This window comes from Lissotriton helveticus, chromosome 7, assembly GCF_964261635.1.
Source record: "Lissotriton helveticus chromosome 7, aLisHel1.1, whole genome shotgun sequence".
Taxonomy (NCBI): Eukaryota; Metazoa; Chordata; class Amphibia; order Caudata; family Salamandridae; genus Lissotriton; species Lissotriton helveticus.
This window is the reverse complement of record NC_136068.1, coordinates 148,683,787-148,710,649: the sequence shown is the minus strand read 5'-3', so window position 1 is coordinate 148,710,649 and position 26,863 is coordinate 148,683,787. Positions and strand designations below refer to the sequence as shown.

Here is a 26,863-nt window from a genome sequence, read left to right as displayed (position 1 = left end):
GAGCCGACGACGGAGTCTTCTCCCTCGACGTCGAACGGCGTCGTTCTGCCGTCGACGGAGGTCTCGACGTCGAACGGCGTTGCCCTGCCGTCGACGGAGGTCTCGACGTCGACCGACCTTGGTCTGTCGGCGACGGAGAAGTCAATCGACGTTGTCCTGTCGTCGACGATGCCCTCGACGTTGACCTGACATGCGACGTCGAGCGCCGACGTGCCGTCGATGACGATCCCTTCCTCGACGGCGAGCGTCCGAGGGGGTTCCTACTCCTCGACGCCGAGCGTCTCCGTGGAGACGTCGGCGGAGGTGTCACACTCTTAGAAGCCTGTCGACGTTGAGACGACGGCGGGTGTGATCTGTGCCTCGACGCCGATCGTCGCCTGGTTGACGACGGCGGAGGTGATTCAAATCTTGACGCCGATCCTCTCGTCGACGGCGATCTCGTGGCTTCTCGCGACGCCGATCGTCGCCTAGTTGAAGACGGCGGATCTTTCTTCGTCGTCGGTGAACTCTTCGACGACGACTCCCTCATCGACGCCGGTCCCGACGTCGACGGAGCTTTTTCTCTCGAACTGTCCATCAGATGTCGTTTTTTCAGCGCCGAGCCCGGCGCTGAGGTTGATGGACGCTCTGACTTGCCTTTGGAGGGAGTTCTGGGTCTCTTTGAACTCTTCCTCTCTGTAGATCTTCCTCTCATGGATCTCTGGGCCAGACCAAAGAGCCTGTTCCTCTCTCTGTCTTTAAGAGTCCTGTCAGACAGATTTTTACAATGTGAACAGTCTTTAGGATCATGATCCTCTGGCAAACATAAAATACAGACCTCATGAGAGTCTGTTCTTGCCTTCTTGTGGCCACAAGCAGGGCAATCATCAAATAATGAGGGCATCCTGACAGGAAAACCTCTCAAAAAATCGACTGCTAAGCAGCTATTTACTTGACCCTGATGTTAAAAGTCAAAGTAAATCAAAAAATTGTTCTCTAGAAGATTTTCTGACTGAAAAAGGCAGAAAAGTGTGGAGCTGTGTATCCAGGGTCCTTCCTGAAGGAGCCGGAAAGAACAACTGACCTAACTGTAACCCCTGAGGCATGATGGGAAGCTAGGGGCTGAGGTGCCTTAAAGGCACAGCGTCAGTTTTAGTACATTCAGCTACAGGTTAGCTTTTCAGTCTTTTTAGACTGGGATTTTGCAATGCAGCCTGGGAGCTGTATATGCTTAGTGTGTTATGAGAATTTCTACTGTTTTCTAAGCATTAAAACAGTTTCTAAACAAGCATTGGTGTTGTTTCTCTTGTTTCTAATGCAAAATACACTGTATTGTGGAAATTCTTCACGGCATATTCCAGCTCTATTGTTTTATTTGGCTGCAATTGCTTATTTTTATATATATATATATATTTATATATATATGTCTATATATATGTGGGGCACATATAATATATTGTTTCCGGGGTCCCGCGCATGGGCGGGAATATTCTAATGCTTATGACTATTGATGAGGATCCCCTGGAAGAGAACTTAAGGAATCTTCGGATAGATGTCTCTATCAGGTATGGAATTATTTTGTATATTGTGATCACCTCGTGGACATCATTGTTCTGCACATAGCTATGTGTCAGCTGACAACTTGCAACTATTTTTTAGTACCTGCCTAATACAATGTATTCAAACTTAAAATATATTGCAGTTAGACCGGGCACCTCCAATTGTCAACTAGAGTTAAAAGTAAAGTACCTGGCCTTTGGTGCACAGAATTTAGTAAGGAACACAAGTGGCAATTGTCAAAATGTAAACATAATATTTTAACTCATTATTATCTAGCAAACATCCTCACCTGTGCTGTTCACTTCTGTGGTATGCACCAAATACCGTTGCCTGTTGCTTCATAAAATTCTGTAGAGAAACAAATTCATACACCATTGAAATAATGCAGGCTTCTCTTTTAATACTGTGTAAACATAGCAACCACTAATTCCAATGGTCCGCAAAGATTTCATAAACTTTATTCCAATTTACATGCAAATCATTCAGGGTACTTGCCTTTGCAGGAAGCCATTCTGTTCAGGTCAGGGAAGATTGTGAAAATACAGTGGGAGTCAGAGCAACTGTAGTATTACTCAGACATCTCAATACCAAAATGCAAGAAGCGTATTCTTATAGTTTGATACTTTTTGCAAAAGCCTGGCTTAGTATATGACATTACAAAAAAGGGTTAACCCAAAAAGGCCACTGGGACCTTGGTACAAGACAGTACAGTAGAGAATTGGTTCCAGTAGAGCAAGTCTTAGAACAACACATAATTAAAAGAAACAATTAAGCATAAATTCACTAGTACACTGTGGATATAGTACTCGATGTTATTTAATTACATTGAATGTCTAGGATGCTTATGATTCAGCAATGTTTCCCAAATTGTTGTCAAACGAGTGCCCTGCATACGGGGGAGAGGAAAAAAAAGGAAGGGATGGGTGGTGTGCATCTAGTAAAGTAAAAGTGTAAAAGAAAAGGTAGCGACATCAAATTCATCACACAATTATTTACAATGATAAAGGCTTCCTTAGGCCACATAGTTAGATGGTAAATAGTGCATTGCAATGATCCGAAGTACACCATCACAGTGAGAAAGCACTGTTGATCTAACTGGCATACGAAAAAAATACAGTTGACGTTTCGACCCCTAATTATATGGTAGGTTGCTTGAGTCCTTACGATAGGGTCTTCCTCAGGACTGAAAATGGGGCACCTGGGAATTAAAAATGTTGCATCCTTAGTATCTACAGTAATGAACGTTGGATTATACATGGGTGGAATAAAGCTAAAAAAGAATTTACCAGGACAATATAAACTGTAAGAGCAATGGTGAAAAAATATATTTGGCGAAGGTAAAATCATAGATGAAAATTGCCCAATATGGGTCATATACCAGAAATAAGTACAACAGTATTCAACATGAAGAAAAGGTTACTTACCTTTGTTAGAGCTCTTTCTAGGGTTTACTCTATCTGCCTGTAGATTCCAAACCCATTGAATATCTCCTTGAGTCAGATTACGTCCAGGAATATTCACTGCTCTCTTGTGCCAGTAGGGGGCGCTGGCTCCATCTTGGTGCAAGAAATGACACCCTGGTGAGCCATGGAGAAATATGGCACCCACCATGGTGCATCAACAACAATTCTCTATTGATTTAATACATGACTTCTGAAGCTGAGACAAGGAATGAAGTGGATTGGATACAGAGAAGTGCCAAATTTAACTTGGAACTTATTAACCGCTTCAGCGCTACCGCGAATTCCCGCCGTGCGCTGAAATTTCAAAAATGGCTTGTTTGTGACAAAGCCAGCTCGTCATGCGCGCAGCGCAGGTAACGCCCATGACGAGCTGGCTTTGTCACCCGCGCTGAAGGGGTTAAAGAAGAAAAAAGTTACTTACCTGTAACTACAGTTACCCAGTATTGGTATCTGTCACAGATTCACATGCCTGAATCATTCCCCGTCGTCGTAGTGGGAGTCCCACGGTACATAAATAACAAAGTAGTAAGTAATAAATAGTACATTTCCATAGGCTATTATGGTAGCAACCATATACTCTATAGCCTATTAGTCTCCTTTTACAAAAAGGACAAAACTGAAAACCTAGCCAATCAGCAACCAGCACACTCTAGAACCTTCCCAAGAGAGGCTGAGTCCCTCAGATTTTCCAGCACAAGTGTAGTAAGTACTGTATCCTAGAGGTGCCTCTGCGGGGAGGAGGGTGGGTTGCATGTGAATCTATGAAATATACCAATACTGGATAACTGTAGTTACAGGTAAGTAACTTTTTTCTTATCCAGTATTGAGGTATCTTTCATAGATTCACATGCCTGAATCCGAATAATAAGCAGTTCCATATCTGTAAATATATATATATATATATATATATATCTTTCAAAGTTTGCTCAGACACGAGTCCGCACTCCCAAGCAGGTAGGTAACAACCTATTTTATTAAAAACAAGCAGCTTCACATTCGATTTTCAGTCCTTTAGCCTTACGCGTTTCTGGGAATTTTTTCCCCTTCATCAGAGGCCAGCGTGAGCAGAATCCATTATGGTGCACTGCCTCGTACCCTGCGTTCTATTTATATTTCAAATGACCTCCGGTGTGTCAGAACATTTAATCAGCTTTCCGCTTTCACCATGCACGCTGGTACTTGCAGTCTATTCAGCACTTTTGAATCCCTCCCGTGGGTTGATTTGCTCACGTCGTTTCTAGGACAGGTTCTAGCAACCCTCCATGGAGCCTCAGAATGAGACTCTGCTTGCTCAGTGACTTTGCCTGCTGCGCAGAACATGGCAGGGTCTTTCCTCCATGCAGACCCCTACTGTTCGATGGGGCGGTGCGTCGACTCCACGGCCTGAAGCCGCCGTGATTATATAACTTTCAAAGTTTGCTCAGACACGAGTCCGCACTCCCAAGCAGGTAGGTAACAACCTATTTTATTAAAAACAAGCAGCTTCACATTCGATTTTCAGTCCTTTAGCCTTACGCGTTTCTGGGAATTTTTTCCCCTTCATCAGAGGCCAGCGTGAGCAGAATCCATTATGGTGCACTGCCTCGTACCCTGCGTTCTATTTATATTTCAAATGACCTCCGGTGTGTCAGAACATTTAATCAGCTTTCCGCTTTCACCATGCACGCTGGTACTTGCAGTCTATTCAGAACTTTTGAATCCCTCCAGTGGGTTGATTTGCTCACGTCGTTTCTAGGACAGGTTCTAGCAGCCCACCATAATGGATTCTGCTCACGCTGGCCTCTGATGAAGGGGAAAAAATTCCCAGAAACGCGTAAGGCTAAAGGACTGAAAATCGAATGTGAAGCTGCTTGTTTTTAATAAAATAGGTTGTTACCTACCTGCTTGGGAGTGCGGACTCGTGTCTGAGTTAACTTTGAAAGTTATATATATATATATATATATATATATATATATATATATATATATATATATATATATATATATTCCAATTCTCCAACCAAGGAAAGAGTCGACGCCGTGTCGTTCTGCTACAAAATTTCTTTTATTTATCATTTTTCATTGTTGTACACACAGTTTTTAACGTCTTGTATTGTGATAACATTTAGTTTAATTCTCTTTTTAACATTTTCTGATTATTTATTGTTTTACTGTCTGTGCTGATGTATTTTATATGCACTTTTTATGGTCATTTGACCGAAATAAAAGTTATCAACAACAACAGCTTTTATTTGTCAGCCGTTTAGCATGTTAGACGGGTTTCGTCTGCCCAGCAGGCTTGCTCACTAACAATTGCATAAAGTTTCATTAGTCAGTTTAACTAATTGTGATTAGTGTCATGTGCTCAATACCATAATATAAGGTGAAAAAGTCAGGTAAATTGACTAATGACACTTTATGCAATTGTGCTAAATTGTGCTAAAATACTCCTACATGCAATATAAATCTAAAGATCGAAGATTTTAACCGGAAACTGTGCATAGAATACTTGCAGTAGTAACAAACAAAGGAGAGATAACAAATATGCATAGACATATTTAATAGACATATACTGGATCCAAAACATCAACTAATAAAACCTCTCTTAAAAGAGGCTTACCGTAACAAAATAGGTTCCTTAACACTGCCTGTCCCACAGACGGGTCAGCACGTTGTGATGATTCCAGGGAGTAATGCTGAGCAAACGTGTACGTCGTTTTCTAAGCCGCAGCTCTGCAGATTTTTTCAAGTGGCACTCCTGCAAACAGAGCAGTTGATGCTGAAACTGCCCCAGTGGAGTGCACTCTCACAGTCCTTGATAATGGTTTGCCAGCCTTGTCATGGCAAAATTGTATTGCGCTCGCTATCCTACTGGCTATGGTAGCTTTAGAGACTGCAGCGCCTTGAGAGCTTTGACCATAAGCTATGAACAACTGATTTGATTTCTGTATGTCTTTAGTCCTTTGTAGATAAACTTAAGACATCTCTTTAGGTCTAGCGAGTGTAATGTTCCTTCCGCAGGCGTGGAAGGGTTAGGGAAGAAAGTCCTCAGAACAACTGGCTCATTCAAATGGAATTGCGAAGGAGCTTTTGGGATGAATTTAGGGTTTGTCCTCAAAATGACCATCTGATTAGTGAAGCGCAAGAACGGATGGGATATGGTAAAGGCCTGAATTTCACTAACCCTTCTCGTAGAAGTAAGTGCTAAAAGAAGGGCAACTTTCCAGGTTAAATACTTCAATTATGGCTTGTGAATAGGCTCGAATGGCTGTTTTAGCAATTGAAACAACACCACATTAAGCTGCCATTCCAGAGGTGGAGCTCTGATGGGTGGGAAAGCTCTAAACAGTCCTTTCATAAATTGCTACACGATTCTTCCCCACCGAAACACACAAAACGCGCTATACATGGTAAAGGCCACTGGGGGGCACATGGAACACCATGCACTACGTTCCCCAGAAGCCTCTATGACCCCGCGCCGGAAGAAGAAGCATCGGGCCACACTACAAAGCCTTGCCATGCACAGGAAGCGGGGCTTGACAATCAGGAACGCGGCTGGTGCAGACGCGACCAGCAGCTCCCGAAGCTTAGTGACCGTGAATACCTGCATACCAGACGTAACAAAGACTCCTCAGGTATTTAGCCGCCCGCGGTCTGAGTACCGCGCTGGAGCGCTTTTTGAATCGTATCTGCTGCATTGTTCAGCCTATGATTACCCCCAAGACAGTACCGGTGCGATGCTGTAGAAATCTTGTACTTCCCCTCCAGGCACTCGGTACTCCGATTCTATTACAGGACCGGAGGCTTCGTATTATGCTTCTTTTTCTTTTAATGCTACACACAGCAGCCAATGAAAATCGTTGTAAATGTAAAACAAACTACATTTCCCATGATGCAAACATACATCACTTCCTGTCATAGCCCATAAGAACTAGGCAACACCGGATATAGTCCTCTTTCTTTGCTGCTCACGCAGCCAGTTAAGTGCCATTTACTTGCCTTGCTCTATAATTGTATTATAATCATTGTATTATTGCCTGTATTTCGGCACGATTGTCCCTTTGGGTTTCTTGCATGCGATCGCGCTGCAGCGCGCTACATGAGTGCCTTCTTTGTGATCTGGTGCTTTTTCTTTCACGCGCTTGCTGTCGGCGTCTGCCGGGTGCGATCGCGCCTTCCTTCCTTCCGGGGGGGGGTCGCGAGTGCACCGGGACGCCGCGTGTGTGTTCTGGGAGCGGCGCTTGATCGCGCTTTGCTCCCGAGAGGTTTCTTGGGTTTTTCTGTGTAGCGCTGTGAGCGCGGCGGCCGCGGCTGTTGCCGCTTTGGTTTCTACACTTGTTTTGTAGCTTTGGGCACGGTACCGACTCGCCGACGGCGAGGTCTTTCAGTATTGTGAGCGCGTGGCCCCCCTCATTGGCCTTAAACGCTCGGAGCCTTTTTTAGGTAGTTTTGTTTTCAAAGTTTCGACGTGTGTAGCCCAATTGGGCTTGTTTCTAGTAGGATTGGGCTACACACATCGCTACTGCCCGTTTTTGCTTAGTTTTAGGGTCTTTGGTGCTGCCTTCCACCGGAGGAGGTTCATTGACGCTTAGCTGGCTGAAATAACTGCTGGGCCTAGAGGGTGCAAACCTTTTTGGACTTTACCACTATATTATAAAGACTTTGGCTCCATTCTACGCCTGTGGGCTGCAACAACTTCATACAGCCTTTGGCTGAGGAGCTAGGTACCTGGTTGCCCACATATATATATATATATATATTTATATATCTTCTTGTGCTGTGGGTTGGCTCCCCCCTTTTACTCCTCTGTTTTTACTCTTGCTTTCTCTATGAGCAAGTCTATGTACAAGTTTGGTGCCACCATGGAGGGCTGGGTGACATATGATGAGGAGAATATCTATGCTGAGGAGGTGGCCCCTCCTACTGTTGAAGAAAAGATTGTTGAGGCTCTGGACGCCTCTGTCCAAGATTCCGTCAACAAGGCCCTGGAGAAGGCAGTTCCAGGAACTGTTCAGCAGGCTCTGGCTAGCGCTCTGAAGCCAATCACGAAACAACTAGAGATGTTTGCGAAGAAGCATGGCTTTACCTCAGCTGATTCCGCAAATAAGGGCGCAGCTGCCTCTCAGACGCCTTCAGAGGTTTGGCCTCATTCCTATTCTATGTCCTCTCTGCCTGCTCCAGACTCGGGTAAGAAATCCCAGGTACAGGACACTGATACCGACACGGACACTGCTACTACTGATACTTCTGATGAATCCCCCCCTATAAAACGAGCAAAGAAGTCCAAGAATGTGGAATCTACCCAGTCTCTGTCCACTCCCTTTACTTTCGACCCGGCAGATATTGTCCACCCCCGATCTTCGGATTGGCTCCCGGCGCCGGAGGTCGCAGCCTATATTCATGACAACCTCCGAAAGAGTTTCGACAAGGAGGTCAGAAATAGGCTCCGATCGGAACGTCCACGTCCGGACATTACCGACAAGGTGGCGGAGACTCCTGATATTGATCCTAGCATGCTAACTTTCCTTAAGAAGTTCGCGAAGGACCCTAAGAAGGGCATTGATCGTGCATGGAGGGGTTGCCAGGACAAACTCCTGGACGTTGTCGGTCCACTGGCCAAAATCCTTGAGATGGCTTTGGACGCCCAAGAATCCGATTCGGCTATGGATCTGCATGTGTTGGCGGGCTGGACCCAAAGGGCTATCTGCTTGTTGGGCAATGCGAACTGTGCAATTTCCACTGAACGGCGCAAGTCCCTCCTCATGAGGATGGATACTAATCTTACTGAGCTTGCCACCGCAGAACCAGGGCCTTTGGCGGATGGCAATCTGTTTGGCGACCGCTTTGTTAAGGACGTGGCAAAGTACGTTGGTACTTTCACCACTCTGGATAAGGCTCAATCCGGTATCAAGCGTGCCCTGCAAGCTGGTGTTTTTCACAGGGCCGGACGAAGCCAAGCCCCCCACAGAGGCGATTTTGGACGTGGTAGGGGCGAGTGGGATTCCACCAGAGGGGGAACCTTCTATCCTACCAGGCAACGTTTCAACAAACGACGGTTTAACAAGGGATCTTACCGTGGCCGTTTCCAGGCCTCAGAATCAGGAGGTGAGTGCTCCAGATCCTTACCCATTGCCTTTGGGGGGGTCGTACTTGTCATTTCTTTCACAATTGGGTTCAATTATCTCAGGACGCTTGGGTCCTGGAGACTGTTCGAGGTTTTCATCTGCATTTCTTTCAGGTCCCCGTGCAAGACGTTTTTCCCAGACAGCTGGTTTTTTCCCAAGCAGAAGACGCTTTTATCGATTCAGAAATAGGAGAATTGCTGCGGAAACGCGCGATAGCACGCTGCGACGCGGGCCCTAGCGGTTTCTGCAGCAATATTTTTCTAGTACAGAAGGTGGAGGTTACAGGTTAGTACTCAATTTAAAAACCTTCAGTCAATACATGGTTTACAAGCATTTCAAGATGGAGGGCATCCATCTTTTGACGGATCTGTTGAAGCAGGGGGACTGGATGGTCCGTTTGGACCTGAAAGACGCCTACCTGTCCATTCCGATTTTTCCTCCCCATCGGAGGTTTCTACAGTTTCAGTGGAGGGACCAATGGTACGAATATTTGGTCCTGCCTTTCGGTCTCTCATCAGCTCCTTGGTGCTTCACCAAGGTGTTAAAACCGGTGATTGCATATCTCAGGGAGCAGGGGCTCTGAATGATAGTGTACTTAGACGACATCCTGATCATGGCGCAGGCGCAGGATGTGGCATATCAACACCTGCGCTTGACCATTGCTACGCTTCAAAATCTAGGTTTTGTCGTCAACGAGAAGAAGTCAGTTCTCTGTCCAACCTAGAAGATCGAGTTTCTGGGCTTTGCCAAAGACTCGCAAAAGGCTCAGTTGAGCCTCCCTCGGGCGAAACTGCGCGACATTCCGAAGGAGTTGCGCGTCCTGTTGTCCAGACAGACGGTGACGCTGCGAGCTATTGCCAGGGTAGTGGGTCTCCTGGCATCATCTGTGCAAGCAATATTTCCGGGACCCCTTCATTATCGGGCCCTTCAGAGGTTGAAGATTCGGCATCTGCAGGAGGGTCTCTCATATACGGATTTAGTTCCTCTGTCATCGGAGGTTCGGGAGGAACTCCAGTGGTGGTTAAGTCACGTGGAGGCTTGGAACGGTCGAGCCGTCTTCGGCTCAGTTCCAGAGGTCATCATAGAGTCCGATGCCAGCCGTTGGGGCTGGGGATCGCGTTGTGGAAATATTTCCACCGGTGGCAGGTGGTCTCTGCAGGAACTAGAGCTGCACATAAATTGTCTCGAGCTGCTCGCCGGTTCGTTCGCAGTCAGAACCCTGGCGCCCAAGAAGGTGTCCTGTTGCATCTTACTAAGGATGGACAACGTATCGGCGGTGCGCTATATCAACAAACTAGGGGGTACAAGATTCTCCATGTTAGTAGAGATAGCGAAGGATTTCTGGCATTACTGTCTGACCCACCAGATTTCTGTCAGGGCGGAGTATATCCCAGGTCAGTCGAATGTGGTGGCGGATTGGCACTCACGCCACCTGAAGGACTACAGCGATTGGCAACTCAACCCGAAAGTGGTGCATTGGTTGCAAAAGATATGGGGAACGTGTCTGATCGATCTGTTCGCGTCCCGTCTGAATCGTCAGATGCCTCTGTTCTTCGGTTGGAGACCGGATCCGTTGGCTTTAGCGACGGATGCTTTTTCTCAGGACTGATCTCAGTCACTGAATTATGCGTTTCCCCCCTTCATTCTGATTCCCCGGTTGTACTCTCGGGTTCTGCGTCAGAAGGCGGAATTGATTTTAGTGACTCCCCTTTGAAAGTCGCAGCCGTGGTTCCCGAGCCTCTTGGAACTGTGCTGCGACCTTCCCAGGAGGATCCCGGATTCTACGACGCTGCTCCAGGGCCCTCAGGGAGAGATGCACCCGATGGTACAGTTGGGGAATCTAACACTGATGGCCTGGAGACTTTCAGGAAACGTTGGCAGATGCCGGAGTTTTCGGAACAAGCTTCAGCCTTCATTGATCAAGCCTGGGCTCCCTCCACCAGAAAGCGGTATACTTCCGCTTGGAAAGGCTGGGTTCGTTGGTGCGTGGAACGGCACGTGGATCCCGTGGGGGCAGGACTACCCTGTGTTGTAAATGTTCTTTCCTCGAAAGTGTCGGAAGGGTTAGCTTATCGTTCTGTTAATAACTTCCGTTCCGCGATTTCGGCGGGCCATTCTCAGATCGATGGTAAACCGGTAGGTATGCATCCTATGGTCTGTAAACTCTTGAAGGGGATTCGGGTTGAGAAAGCGCCTAAGCCAAAATATACGTCCTTGTGGGATGTCTCTAAGGTACTCGATTTTCTCGCTAATTGGCCTCATAATGATCTTTTGTCCAGGAAACAACTTTTAGATAAACTCGCTATGTTACTGTGTCTGTCGGCTTGCCGACGTTCTTCAGATGTGAAGGCCCTGGATGTTACGGGTAGAGTATTCACCCCTGAGGGGTTTCCTTTAATATAACTGCCAGAACCAAGACAATGTCTAGATGTGTTGATTACTATGCTTTTCCTAGCAATACCAAACTTTGTGTGGTTCAATGTCTTAAAGCATACAAAGAATGTACAAAAAATGTAAGACCTCTGGGTGTTTCGCAATTATTGATTGCATTACAGAAGCCTTTCAGACCTGTTACTGCGGCTACTATAGCCAGGTGGTTGAAATATATCATGCAGGAAGCTGGCATTGATACTCAGGTGTTTGGTGCACATTCTGTTCGGGGCGCCATGGCGTTTAAGAGTTTTATGCTGGGTTGTACTATTCAAGATATAATGCATTCAGCTGATTGGTCTTCTGAATCCACTTTCAAACAGTTTTACTATAAGCCGGTGGGTGATATTTCCTCTGTGGTATTTCAAGAGCGTTAAACTAGCATAATACGAAGCCTGCGGTCCTGTAATAGAATAAAAAATTAGCTAGCTATTGCGCCAAGAATTTTCAATTCTATTAAGGACACAGAGGCGAGGATTATCCCACCCGGTTTATTACATGTATTGTAATATTGTGCCCACCCTGATATGATCTGTTTTACAGACTTTACGGGCGTATTTTTTCTCATTTTTTCCAGGTTCTGGGAAGAAGATGGAATGAATGTCCTGCGGCTTGATGGAATTTTTCCAGTTGACTTTTTTCCACGTTGGAAGCGATTCATGTTGGATCAATGTTGTTAATGGACTCATGTTCAGAGCAAAGAAAGAGGACTATATCCGGTGTTGCCTAGTTCTTATAGGCTATGACAGGAAGTGATGTATGTTTGCATCATGGGAAATGTAGTTACATTTACAACGATTTTCATTGGCTGCTGTGTGTAGCATTAAAAGAAAGAGAAGCATAATCCTCGCCTCCGTGTCCTTAATAGAATTGAAAATTCTTGGCGCGATAGCTAGCTAATTTTTTACTCTGGCTCTTGGAATCCCCGTTTTTCACAGCGGAGTGGTGAGGACCTTTCACGCAGGTGTTAAGGACTTCCTTTGATGATTTCTTCCTGCGTAGTGCACTGTTTTAGTTTTCCAGGACTCCTTGATGATTTTGCCTTGCTGGAGCGTTATTCTCTTTTTATTTCCAAACCTTGCTGATTTTGCCTACACTTGTGGTCTAAGTTAAGCCCTCATTTACCTTGCTGATTTTGCCTGTGCTGGAGCGCTGTTTGTCCTGTATTTACTAAACCTTGCTGATTTTGCCTACATATGTGTTCCAAGTTGAGTTCTCATTTACCTTGCTGATTTTGCCCACGCTGGAGCGCTGTTTTTCTGTTTATACTCAACCTTGCTGATTTTGCCTATGTTGGAATGCTATTCTAACTTCCTCATTTACCTTGCTGATTTTGGCCCGCGCTGGAGCGCTACATTATTTTGCTTCTGAAGCCTTGCTGATTTTGGGGTGTGCTGGAACATCCTTGTGGTCATCACCTTGCTGATTTGACCATTTCATTTCTTGCGCAGTTGCGCCTTTAAAAGCATCTCGCTGAAAGAGGGGATTTATTCATACGGAATAGCCAGTGACTGAACTTGGTTTCTGGATTCTAAGTTGTTCTTCTCCCAGAGTATATCACTGCTAAGTAACAGTGTGAGTGTGAGCTAGTATATGATCTAATAGTGTATGTGAACTGTACATCTCACACACCCTTTTTACACAAGTCTATTCTCTCCTCATGTACAGCTTCTCCTGACAGAGGGATCCTACCTTTCTGTGATGAACGTCTCTGGTAGATGAACAGAAACAGGACTGGAGGACCTGTCTATCCTGCAGTGTTTCTTATTTTATCCACCTCCCTTTTCCCTTGGGTGCGTTTACGCACAGTGGTGTAACAGTCACTCTGTCAGTGGGCGCATCCGGGAGAAGAAGGGGGTCTTTCTGCATATCATCGCTCCTGCTGATCATCTTCCGAGGTTAGTGGTTAGTTTACTGTGATACCACTGGCATTGTGACAGTCCCACAGGGGACCAGTCCAACGGGCAGGGCGAGGAGCCCTGACCACCAGGCAAGGGGAAACCCCACGAGCCGAACACCACCCACCCCCAGTGGGGCGAGGGAAGAAGAAAGGAGAAAGAGAAGGCCCGTGCACCCACAACAGAGGAAACAAGGGCAAGGCGAGGGGAGGCCAAAGCACCACATGTCCCATCAAGGCAGCAGAACCTTCAGCCAACGCCAAGGCAAGGAGAAGGGAGACGAAAAACCTAGAGGGCCCAAGGAGACGCGGGAAAGAAGACGAGTCCATCACAGTCAGAAGTGAACAGACCAGACAGAGCGGGGCCGGCATCAATAAGCAGCCGGCAGCAGGAAGAACAGCCCGGGTACCACCGGAAGGCCACGCAGTTTACTCCTGAAGAAGGAAAGAAAAACGCAAAACCATCACAGCCTCCAGGACAGGAGCATGAAAGCAAGGGAATGCCCAGACACACCACCACAGCCAAATCAGCAAGGGAATTGCATCAGCAACATACATAAACACCATGGAGAGCAGAGGCCTGAAGGCGACCACAACTCCCTAGCACAGCGCAAGCTATATAACAGCTACCACTACCCCACATAGGGTACGTAAAGTCCCAAGACATGGGAACCCTCTTTGGAAGAAACTTCCGCACAGAGGCCAACCAAAAGAGCCACAGGGAAAAAACAACACCCGCAGAAGGCTTGTCAAGCAGACCAAGAGAACAGAAGGCCTAATCTTAGGGCCAATCTGTGCAAATAACTGAAGCAAAAAACATGCAGTTAACAAGGGCCGTCCAGCAGCCAACAAAGCCACAGTCTCTGCAAGGAGGACTCGAGTGGCCATAAAACACACAGAACAACAAGGGCGACTAGCTCAAAAGGAGGTCCAAGAACCAGATCAACCTACCAGTCACTGAGGGGGAGAAGGAGGAGGAGGACGAAGCCCCGCCAAGAACCTCTGGATGGCTGAGTCTGCCATCGAAGGGAAGATCAACTAGCCATTCCCTAACATTTTCCGGGAACACACTGTCCCGAAGCCAAGCATGGCGGCAAAGGGCAACCGAAGAGGCCAAGGCATGACCCAGCACCTCCGATATGTTCAGAGCGGAGCGAAGAATAAACGCCGCTACCTCCCGGCCATCCAAAGCATGGTGCCTCAAGTCAACCTGATCAGTCCGTTGTGAAGCAGCGGACCCCAAGGACTCGGCCGAGTCCTACAAACAAGAGGTGGCCCTAGCCAACACACTTATGTTGTTAAGGGCCCGCAGAGCAGCACTAGTCGAGGCGAACATGTTGCGTTCCCAAGAGTCCAGCCAGCGGACGTCCCGGGACGGTGGAGCCAACAGCGGCAGCAGAGAGGGAAAGGCAGTCCGTAAAAGTGGACTGGAGGCAGAGGTTCAGAGGGAAAGACACGCCAGGTCATGCGGTGCTGGAAGGTGCTGGTGCAGGAGGTGTTGAGGCACTGGGTCCCATGTGGCAGGACGCCCCCAAGTCCCCATCAGGGAAGAAAGGAGCAAACCTTCAAAGGGAAGCAACAGCTCCCTCCCACCAGAGCCCTGGTGGAGAACCTCCAGAAGATGATCTGCAGGGAAAACGGAAGCACCCCATGGCAATGGACTGGGAGGTTATGCTGCTAGAATTGGATGGGCTGGACCTGTCACTGTCCCAGGAAGATAGACTGTAAGGTACGTACTGAGTATAGATGCCAAGAATTAGATCATACTAGGGTAAGATTTGATGGTCATGATCGACCCTTAACTCTGTAGTAGTGTAGTCGGTACTGAGGGCCAGGAGAACTGTATTGATGAGAGGTCACAGCGACCAGGAGAGGGGAGGGCAGGGGGTGGGACTGTTAGGGTGGAGGTTGGGGATAACATGTCTTCTTTCTTGATTATTTATGTAGATAATGAAACTTAATACAAACTCTCTGAGTGTAGATACGGCATATAGCACATCAGGATGTCCGAACCGCCGGTATAATGTTGAAAGTACTTGATGTAAAAATGGAAGATTATGCATTGTTTTATTTGTTGTTGGGGTGCAAAAGAAAAACCGTGATTGTTGACTGTATAAGATGCCATATACATGATAAGCTCTGTGTGTACAATCACGAATAAAGAATTTAAAAAAAGAAAAAAAAAAGATCTGCAGGGAAATGAGCAACCGGATCACCCATGCGCAAAATACCCACAGCCGTGGACACCACGCAAGTGAAGGCGTGCGAAGGCCGAACCTGCCTCCTTAGGGCCCTGCGGTGGGGAAAGCTGGAGAGTGACAAGGAGCCTTCCGCCTGCCTCGACCCAGAATAGGACATAGGGGGTCTGCTAACCCATGTGGCGCTGCCAAGGTCGAATCAACCTCTGACTCGACCTCCGACGAGGCAACCACCTGCGCGAAGGGACGAGAGGGCCCCGTAGGGGGACGAGGGGTCCCCTTCCAGCCTCGACCCATAGCGAGATGAGGGGGGTCCGCCGACCCCTGTGGCGCCGCCCGGGCCAGCAGCTGCCGGTGCCGGAGCGGCGTCACCTCAGCTGTAGACAAGGCCGTCACCTGTCCAGAGGGCTGAGAGAGGCTCGGGATGCAACCCAAGCCCCGGCAACCTCCTGCGACACCACAGGGACTCCCGCAGGAGTTTGCGGTGAAGCAGAGGCACCGTGGTCCGAAGGAGGGAACCCCGAAGGGCCGCACCCCAACGGCACCACATCCTCCAAGCCTGGAGCTGAACCAGTCGGTGCCGGGGCCGGAGCCACCGGCGAAGCCGCGGAGGGCCCCGTACAGTGCCAAGGATCCTCTGACGTCCCAGGAGGGAAAGAGGAGAAGCCAGTGGGGCCTGTAAAGCTGCCGCACATGTCTCCATCTGGGCTCTTGACGCCCCCTCACCGGAAAACGGTGGATAGGAGGACGAATCGCAGCTCCTGCATCACCCCGGAGAGCCCACGCCCCAACAGGCCGGAAGCCAGTCCCCGGGGACAAACTGCAACACTTACCCACCGGCGAGCGACGCCCGTGTGACACAGGAGAGGGATAAGGACAACGATGATGGTGGCGGTCGCTTCGAAAACCTTCCGCCGAAGCTGAGTGAGGGGAAGAAGCCGACCTCGAGAGATGTGCTGAGAGAAGTTTCATCCCGCGCTCCCTCCTCGAATTCGGCTTCAACTGGTGGCACGCCTCACAATCAGTGGAGCTGTGATCTTCCCCCAGACACCACATACAAATGAGGTGAGGGTCCGTTGCCGACATAAGGCATCCACACGACGTGCAAGACTTAAAGCCCGAAGGCATTCGCATACTGTTCCACACCGATATCCACAAAAGGGAAAGGCAAAGGGACCCAAACAAGCCTGGAGCATAGAAGGGATCCGCTTTCCATGCGGAAAGGGAAAAAACTCGCTGATGTCACGTACGTGGACGACGCCTGGGCGGAGTCACGTGATGCCATCCCCCCGGCGTGCAGGGATGCTGTGGCAAAAAAGAGTTTTCTGGATCCAGTCTCACACCTGGGGGTAATTCTACGTTAAGGAATCTGCGGCTAGTAGTCTCTATCAGATGAATAGGGACATGAAAGTATGCATCCTCGAGATCCAATGAAGTCATGAAATCGCCGCTGCTGAGGCGTCGCAGGATGTCCGAAAGTGTAAACTTCCTGAATGTTTGACTCTTTAGAAATGTGTTCTATTTTCTGAGGTCTAGGATAGGCCTCTATTCTCCCGAATTTTTGCGAATGAGAAAGAAGAGGGAGTAGAAGACTTTCCTTCACTGGGAAAAGCATGGCACTTGCTTCTTTTTTGAGTAGATGAAGGTGAGGGGGGTGCGATCCCCTGGGAGGGGTATTGGGAGGTTTTTGAATGAATTGCACAAGTTACTTACCTTCGGTAACGATATATCTGTAAGAAACAGTAGTTAGTATTAGATTCCTTACCTTAGAATATCCCCAGACGTCATACTGGATCCGCCAATTTTTTGCGACGCAGTACCCATGTGCGTCGGTAGGCATCGTCCACGGCTCCGCGTCCGTCGTCGGCGTCGTGGGTGCCGTGATGACGTTGCCGGAGTATATAGACGCAGCCTCCGTGCGCTGACGTCAGTTCTTATACATAGCTTTTCCGCGCCAGAAACGCAAAGCCATGATAAAAACCAACACTGGTGCCATGAAACTAGGGCCCTGAAAGGGATGACCTTAACCCTAGATTTCGGTTCGCAGAATGGGGAGGATGGGTGGGGCGGTAAGGAATCTAATACTAACTACTGTTTCTTACAGATATATTGTTACCGAAGGTAACTTGTGCATCTGAAAGAAACAGGTTAGTATTAGATTCCTTACCTTAGAATAGATACCCCAGCAATACCAACCCCGGCGGAGGGTCTGCGAACCAATGATCACACCAGAAAGTCCTGGAGGACGGAACGGCCAAAGAAGCCGTCCCTCCGGACATGGCTGTCCAGGCAGTAGTGTCTTGCAAACGTGTGCAGCGAGGCCCACGTAGCTGCCTGACAAATGTCCTGCAAGGGGACTCCCCGGCCCAGGGATGTAGTAGCCGCCGTGGCCCGAGTGGAATGGGCCCTCAGCCCAACAGGAGGCTCCTTTTTAGCCAAGGAGTAGCAAGCCTTGATGCACAACACGACCCACCGAGAGATGGTCCGCTTGTGCACCGCCCGTCTTTTCTTCGCACCCACGTAACCAACGAAGAGTTAGTCATCCACCCGGAACTGGCGTGTGCGATCAAGATAGGAGAGCGCACGTTTTGGGTCCAGACGGTGGAGCCTCTCTTCCGTTTTCGAGGGATGCGCAGGCGGATAGAAGGTGGCAAGGTGATAGACTGCCCGATGTGGAAGGCTGTGACTACCTTGGGCAGGAAAGAGGGTCTTGTCCACAACACAACCTTGTCTGGATGGACAGAAAGGAAAGGAGGTTTAGAGGAAAGAGCCTGGAGCTTACTCACTCTCCTGGCAGAGGTGATGGCACCCAGGAAAGCAGTCTTCAGAGTAAGAAGGCGAAGAGGACAGTTATGAAGTGGCTCAAAGGGAGCGCACATCAGGTAAGTCAAGACCAGATTCAAGTCCCACTGGGGCATCACGAAAGGAACAGGGGGAAACATATGAGTGATGCCCTTCAAGAATCTGTTAACGGAGCCGCGGACGACGCCTACCGACGCTCATGGGTACTGCTACGCAAAAAAGATTCCGGATCCAGTCTGACGCCTGGGGATATTCTAAGGTAAGCAATCTAATACTAACCTGTTTCTTTCAGATCCAATGTGTGGCCATAAGAGATGAGATCCATGACCCACTTGTCTGAAGTGAAGTGATGTCTCGCTACTGGTTGATATGTTCTGAGACTTTCGCACCATTCAGGGGGAAAGGAAAAGCAGCCTTGTACCCTGCTGCAATCACTGCTGGCGGCCGGAGTCACGACCTTGGGATTCTGGCTTTCGTCTGGATCCTTGCCTGGAGAAACGAGCTGTAGTCGCTTGGCGGTAGTATTGTTGCTGATACCAATGTCGACATTGCGGCTGGTAAGTCTGATAGGACTGGGAACACTGGTAAGTCCTCCTCTAATTGGAGAAACCCCTACCTCGGGCTCCCCGAAAGGACACCTTGCGGTACTGCAGGGTTCCAAGTGCCTTAGCCGTATCAGTATCTTTTTTAATGGCGGTAAGCGCCTCCTCAATATGGCTGCCAAAAAGGCAATCGCCATCATAGGCCATATCTAAAATTTTGGGCTGAACTTACGGGCAGAAATATGTTGCCTTCAACCACCATTGTCACCTTGAAACGGCAGCACCAGCTCACTGCCGGAAATCAGTCGTGGCAATGTCTATGGCAATATCAATGATTTCTGACACTGCTCTTTCTCCTTCCATGAGTGTTTTAAGAAATTCCTCTTTACTATCTTCCGCGATGACATCCTTCATTGTACTTATGTCGGACCACAATTGCCTATCATAACGGGCTAAAATTGCCAAAGCGATAGCAGCCCTAACTGAGACTGCCGCAATAGATGACATTTTTTTGCCAATCCTTGTCTGCTGGAGAAATGATAAGAGTAGCCAGATTTTTTGATCGTCTCTGAGTCGCCTGAGAGATCACGGAGTCAGGTTTGGGGTGACTTGTTAGACGTGCAGGAGAGCCTTCAGGTGCTCTATATTTTTTGTCCAACCTTGGCAGCACAGGAACCACGGAAGCTGGTGCCTTCGTGACCTTGATTCCCTCCTGCCAAATATGATCAATGATGGGTATAGGTCTGACAGTCCGAAAAAATAAAAGAGGATACAGTCCAATTGATGCACAATTGTTGGAAGATGAACTCTGTTAGCTGCTGTGTCCATAATATTATGGATTCCTCCGATATCCTCCAGAGGTTAGTCTGAAGGATGATGAGGCGGTGGGGATGGGGTTGATGCTATGTAGTCATCCCACTCATCAGCGGGTGAAGGAGGGCCAATGCAGCAGAAACCAAGAGTGCGCAATTGCGCTGGGGCAGAGGAGTGTATCTCACTACTGTCTCTTCCAAAAGGCCCCCAAAGAAATGATGGCCTAAACATTGCAGCTGCCGCTAATTGCCGTACAGCTGTGAAGCAAAGAAGGCCTGACACCACTGTGCCCCCTCTCCTGTCCCACTCAGGGACTACTATACAAATCTGCGCAAAACTTGGCAGCTGCTCTCTACCAGGCGGGGCAGCTGGGAGCAAATAAAGAGCTAGTACGGGCACCTCAGCACCCTCTCAACCCCCACTGTGGCCCTAGAAACAATTATGCCCCTGTTGCAGCTGCCCGCTATGGTGGCTTAGCTGTAACAATATCCATAAAGGGGGGGGGCTGGCACCACTGTGCCCGCTGGACCCCCACGGCCTCTAAAAACAAATAGTCCCATCATTGGGGTGGCCTGATCTCTTGAGGGACCACCCAGACCAAGCACCGACACCGTGCCTCGAAAGGCACCCCAAAGGTGCACATGGAGCCCCAACTCACCGGAGTCGCTTGAAGGCTCTGTCTCCTCTCTTCGCACGGGCCCCTTTCCTGGGACCGGGACTTCAACGTGGAGCGTGCGAGGCTCCGGACGGGTCTCCTACCATACATGGGGCTCTCTCTTAACTACGATATGCCCGCCGACCAGCGGCAGCATTTCTCCTCCCACGGGGCTTCCCTCAGCTCATGGGAGCCCGCCTGGCCGCAGGCTTTCACTCGGCCACACTCTGCTGGCCGGCCGCGCTGCCATTGGTGGCCTCTGCAGCCTCTTCCTGGTTTGACCCTGCCCAGAGTGAGGCAGACTCAGCCTGGCTTCAGTATCTGGCAGCTCGGGCTGCGGCGGGACAATGGGGCTAGGCACCCGCGTCCAACACAGCACATAAGCGGGTGGGAACCCGCCAATGACTCCAAATGCTGGGTGGGCACCCGCTGTCAGAAGTGTACAAAGCGGGGTGGGCTCCCGCCTCGATCCGCAAAATGCGGGGGAATCCCCACGTCGGGATCCCCTCCATAAGGGCTGAAGCTCCACGCTGCGAGGCCCATGCTCTCCTCTCCTTGGAAAATCAGAATATAGCGCTCATGAGGCGCTAGGAGCCACAGCCAACAGCCAAAGTCCTGAGAAATCAAGGAGACAAGCCTTCATGGTGATTCCTCCTGGGCCCCAGCAGCAGCACGCCCCAGTAAGTTCAGGAATCAGCACACCAACATGGGGTCACAGCCCCTACATTTATAGTCAGATTCTCTTTGTTCTGCAGTGTAGGGTTTGGGGGAACAAGATGCAACTGATTCAGGGGGGATTTGGAGCACTTTGTTTTCCAAGCTCCTATTCTCCTTTGTCGGGTTCGGCTAGGTGATCAGACACACCACAGGGGGTGGAGCCAGCAGTGCACAGGCTAGGCACAGATCTATTCAGGGTCAGGGGATTACTCCTCCCACTACTCCCAATGCAGATGTCCCACTCAGTCTAGTGCTGACTCACCCTGCCCCTCCTGGAGCCACACACACCTCACAGCCCCTGTCACTCAAAAGCCAGACATGCAATTCACATCAGGCAGGCAGACACATAGCACACAGAAATGGCAACTTCTAAAAGTGGCATTTCTCAAATAGTCATAATAAATCTGTGCGCACCATTGCGCAGCATTTATTATTACAATTCCAAATATACAAACCTTGACCATGCTGCTCCTCTCATATCAGAAATTACCACTGACACACTGATCAGGGAATCCCCAATGCATTCCTATAGGAGGGCAGGCCAATCTTACCAAATGTAACACAGAGAGCACACACTCTACACTGGACAGCAGTGCTAAAGTGCCCAAAGGCCTAAAACCACCAAACACATGTCAGGAATAAGGTGGAGAAAGGCAAAAAGTTTAGGGATGACCATGCAAAAAGGGCCAAGTCCAACAGGGAACTACAGCACCTACATAGGGACCTCTGGTACGTCTCCTACAATTACACTAAACAGAACACGAGCATCCCATATGCACGGCACATCGTCCTTTTGTATAACACATGGTACCAGCATATGACCACTGTGAGAAGTTGGCCTGGCATATGATGTCCACTATTCTAGAGGGCACCTTGCACCAGTCCAAATTACCCTTATTGATGGTAGGTTTAGTCAACTATTATAGAAAGCTATCCTAGTGGTAGCTGTGGAAAGCAGCCTTCAGGTTAAGTCTTGAAGGAATGTAAAGCAGCTTGTTTTACCAGTCTATAATCCCTTGAATAATCAAATGAAAGTACACCACACAAGGTATATATAAAAAATATATGTATTTATTCTAAACACAACCCCTCCAGTCTATTTATGAGGCTAGAGGCAAAAGTACAATACAAGGACTTAAATACCACACAGTAAATTAGCACAGTATACGTTTGGCCCTAGAGGCCTCACAAACCATATACTAAGAAAGTGGTATAAGAACCACGTGAGGGATAGAAGTTAGGCCTAGGGCCTGTAGATACGCTGGGGCAACCAGGAGCCACCCAAGGTAGGGATGCAGGAGATCCACAGGGGACGCGTGCAGTGTCTAAACACAGCCGCGAATCACCGTTGGCTTCTATGGCGGAAGTTAGTTACAAAATTACAGTTTAAGGACACTTAGGAGCGGACTACGGTAAAACCCTTTTAGTACTGGACACTTCGAGAGTCAAGACACACGAGAGCACTGAAGTACTCGTGTTACCTCACCCAGGGAAGCTGGGTGCATAGGTGTCTTTTTGTGTCGGGTTTTGTCGTCGATTCCAATGGAGAGCTGCAAAGAAGTGCAAAGAAGTGCTGCAGGCTTCCAGGAGAAGAGTTTCCGGATGGATCGGAGATCTGAAGAACCTGAAAGCAGAGGGAACAGAGTCTGGGTCACTAGCAAGTGACCAGGATGGTGACAGGAAGATGCCAGCCAATGTCGGGTACCCTCAAAGTGAAGTAGGTGAAGCTTGACTCTTCAGCCTTGAGGTCCAGGAGGTGTCGACGACAACCAGGAGCTGGATTCAAGCTGTCCCACATCGGATGTCGAGTGCTGCAGCGCCGGTATCTGGATAGGACCCAACAAGCCTTGGCAACAGCAACCCATGCAAGATGACAAGATTGGCTTCGGTGCAGACCAGCAAGGTCTGAGGGACTCACCCTTTGGAGGGGAGTCAGGGCTCATCTGGAGTAACCAGAAAAACACAAGAAACAAAGGATTGTCCTTCGTGGGAACCCACCAGTTGACGTACTAGGGATCGCGAAGGCGCCTTGAGCTGAAATGCTTAAAGTGGGTCCACAGAACACTCGCGGAGTGTAGGCCCACAATCTTCGAAAGCTCGGAAAGTCGATTGACTTTTTGCAAATGTGCAGGATGTCCAGGAGTTCTGGTCCCGCATCTCTCGTGATAGCTACAGGTCTCAGCTTTGCTGGGCACTCGTGTCAGCCTTGGAGATGTCTGGATGTCCGTGTCCTGTGTCGCAGATTCTTTGGGATCTGTCGGGAGTCTTGAAAATGCAGACCAGCAAGATGCTTCTTTGGTGCCTGTTTGAACAGGGGGTCACTCCTTGACCCCAAAGGAGATTTCTTCCATCCTCAAGTCGATATGGAATGTTGAAGGTCCAAGATTTCTTTATCAGTTTCTTCCCGAGTTATCTAAAGTCTCAGTGACTGGGGGCCCGATTCACAGAACTAACTTAAGACAAAATCCTAAACTTACTACTTTTGGTATTCACAGAAGGTATTTAGTAGTACTAAAGTTAGGATTTTGTCTTAAGCTGTCCTAAGTTTGTCCTAAGTCTGTCCTAAGTCTGTCCTAAGTCTGTCCTAAGTCTGTCCTAAGTCTGTCCTAAGTCTGTCCTAAGTCTGTCTTAAGTCTGTCTTAAGTCTGTCTTAAGTATGTCTTAAGTCTGTCCTACTACTTTTGGTATTCACAGTAGGCATTTAGTAGTAGTAAAGTTAGGATTTTGTCTTAAGTTTGATTTAAGACAGTCTTAAGACACACTTAAGACAAACTTAGGACAGAATTAAGACAGACTTAAGACAGACTTAGGACTGACTTAAGACAAAATCCTAACTTTACTACTACTAAATGCCTTCTGTGAATTCCAAAAGTAGTACATTTAGGATTTTGTCTTAAGTTAGTTCTGCAAATCGGGCCCATCGTTCCTATACTTATACTAAGTTTAGGGGTTGGACTAACTCTAGGGTCCCACCTATGGGAGGACCTGGGGAGGGGTGGTTACACCCCTTCCCCTTTGTTCAGTTTCACGCTGGGGCTGAGTGCCCCAGCAACCTGTTTGAACTGGGAAATGCATGGGACACCTTGTGTGCCCCAGGCAGTGTCTGAAAAGCATTCACTGAATGCAAACCACCATGCCCAAATACACTAAAGCCTGTCTGGGGAGGTGCTGGCACCTCCCCGGACAGGAAACCTATTGTCCAAGCCTCCCCTGACGGAGTTTTGTCCAGCAGCAGGAGGTCAGACTCTTGTCTGTGGCAGCAGCATCCATTTTGTGATTCTGGGGCTCTGTTTAATTTCTACCGGGTTTACCAGTGTGTACATGTCTTCTTCCTCTAGAAGGGTGGAATGCTACCCCCACCGCCAGAACTGGCGGGTGGGTAGTATTCCAAAGTGTTGGTTATAATGCACTTAAGAGTATATGGTGTGGCTATAGCATAGAACAGCTATAAGGAAGGGATTCCGAAAGCTGCAGAGGGGCTCAGCTCATGCTAGGGCACCCTCTCACACAAAAAAAGCAATCTGCCTTCAGGATTGTCAAGGCCTGCCATAGGAGTGACTTATAGGTTAATATGTGTCTATATATATATATATATATATATATATATATATATATATATATATATATATATATATATATATATATATATATATATATATAGGTATACTATATCTAAGTAAGGGGTGCTTACACCACCTTACCCAGGCTGCAAGTGCAGACCTGTGGTGCCATTTTGGAAGGCTTCCCAGGGGTGACATAATACAGTCTCCAGCCCCTGGTAGGCCTCTGGGGTACCTATGCCCTTGGTACCTAAGGTACCATATACTAGGGACTCACAAGGGTAACCCAGTAACCAATATGGAGTGAACCTAATGTACAGGTAACTAATTTAGAGAGAGAACAGCTAGGCTGTGGTCCTGATTAGCAGGGCCACAGCCAGACTAAAGTCGAAAAACCAGTGAAACACAGCAAAAAGTGGGGGTAACCATAGGAAGCAGATCCTACTCTCCTACAACCACAGTCGTCTCTCAAGTATCAGCCATGTCATGTTATGTCTGCTCATTGATCTCACATGCTGTAGGCACAGATAGGCTTTACTTGTCCCAAGAAGTAGCCCCAGAGAAAGCAAAATGCCTCATTCACCTCTCCCTTTGCAGAATAAGATCCAAGATCCAAGACAACAAGCTAGAACCACATAGGGCAGTTATAAACATAACGGATAAAACACCAACCCAACAGCGCTATACATCTTCACTGAACCCACTGATCTCCAAACCGAGCTGGACAGGAAGCGTAGGAAGGATACCATCGGGGAAGATATCACAAAACTCTCAACTCAGTGCACAAACATGTCTTCTCCAGCATCTATTTGCGGACTAAGAGTGGCTCTCAGTGCACCCAGGGCAGTCCAGGCTGATGAGGGATGATGCCACAAAACCGGTCCCAGGATGCTTGTTTCTGGTCCAGGGAGGACTTGACAGTTCGGGCTGGTCCGTTCCCATGAGGAACAGTGTCAAAACTGATTTGCATATGGCTGGGTCCAAACTGGGGTGGTGTGGTGAGCAAAAGAACATTGGATTAAACCCATATCTTTGTGACTGGGGGTGAATGTTTGCATTGTTAAAATTTCTGCCCATCAATTGTTTCTTTTACCACAGCCGGCTCTCAAGCATCAGCCAGGTCACGTTATGTCTGCTCAGATAGGCTTTACTTGTCCCAAGAAAAAGCCCCAGAGAAAGCAAAATGTCTAATTCCCCTCTCCCTATGTGGAATAAAATCCAAGATACATTGTTACCGAAAGTAAGTTACTTGTTCATCTTGTTGTGTTGTATCTGTAGGAGACATATAATAGTTATAGATTCCTTACCTTAGATTAACCCCCAGGCGTCAGACTGGATCAGGAGATTTTCTTTAGCAGAACCCCTGCGCATCGATAGGTGGTGTCGGTCGACTCCGCGTCCGTCGTTGCCGTCATGGTCACCGGAATGATGTTGCAGTGTCTACTGAGATGCTGACCTTGTCCGCCGACGTCAGTTCTGACACGACGTTCCACACCAGAAGCGCAGAGCCATGCAAGACACTGACCACTGGTGCACATAACTAGTGCCCTGCAAGGGAGTCCCTATCCTCCTAGAAGTCAGCTCGCAGAACGGGGAGGATGAGTGGGGCGGTGAGGAATCTATATGTCCCTTACAGATACATCGTTACTGAAGGTAAGTAACTGGTTCATCTCAAAGAGACCATTAGTTATAGATTCCTTACCTTAGAATAGATACTTCAGCAATGCTAACCCTGGAGATGGGTCTGCGAAACCAAGTTCATACCAGAAAGTCATGGAGAACAGAACGGCCAAAAAGGCCGTCTCTCCAGGCTTGGCTATCCAGGCAATAATGGTTTGTGAACATGTGCAAGGATGCCCATGTGGCTGCCTGGCAGATGTCAGTGAGCGGAAATCCATGTCCCAAAGCAGTAGAGGCTGTCGTCGCCCTGGTAGAATGGGGGTGGAGTCCCACTGGAGGTTCCTTTTTCACCAATGAATAGCAGATTTTAATGCATAGAACAACCCATCGCGAGATGGCGGATTTGTTGCATGGCCCGACCTTTCTTGGCACCCACATAACCAACGAAGAGTTGATCATCCACCCATAAACCTTTAGTGCGGTCAAGGTAGAAGGACAGTGCATGTTTTGGGTACAGACGGTG

The 26,863-nt window shown here is 48.3% G+C and overlaps 1 protein-coding gene across 4 annotated transcripts in view; it reads right to left on the bottom strand.

Moving 5' to 3' along the window:
* SYCP2 (synaptonemal complex protein 2) overlaps positions 1 to 26,863 on the bottom strand; it is a 2,783,385-nt gene that overhangs the window by 89,274 nt on the left and 2,667,248 nt on the right. For all 4 annotated transcript variants that reach the window (XM_078651823.1, XM_078651822.1, XM_078651824.1 and 1 more), the window contains one exon: positions 1,829 to 1,887. In XM_078651823.1, the coding sequence (XP_078507949.1) occupies positions 1,829 to 1,887 (59 nt within the window). The remainder of the gene's footprint in view (positions 1 to 1,828; positions 1,888 to 26,863) is intronic.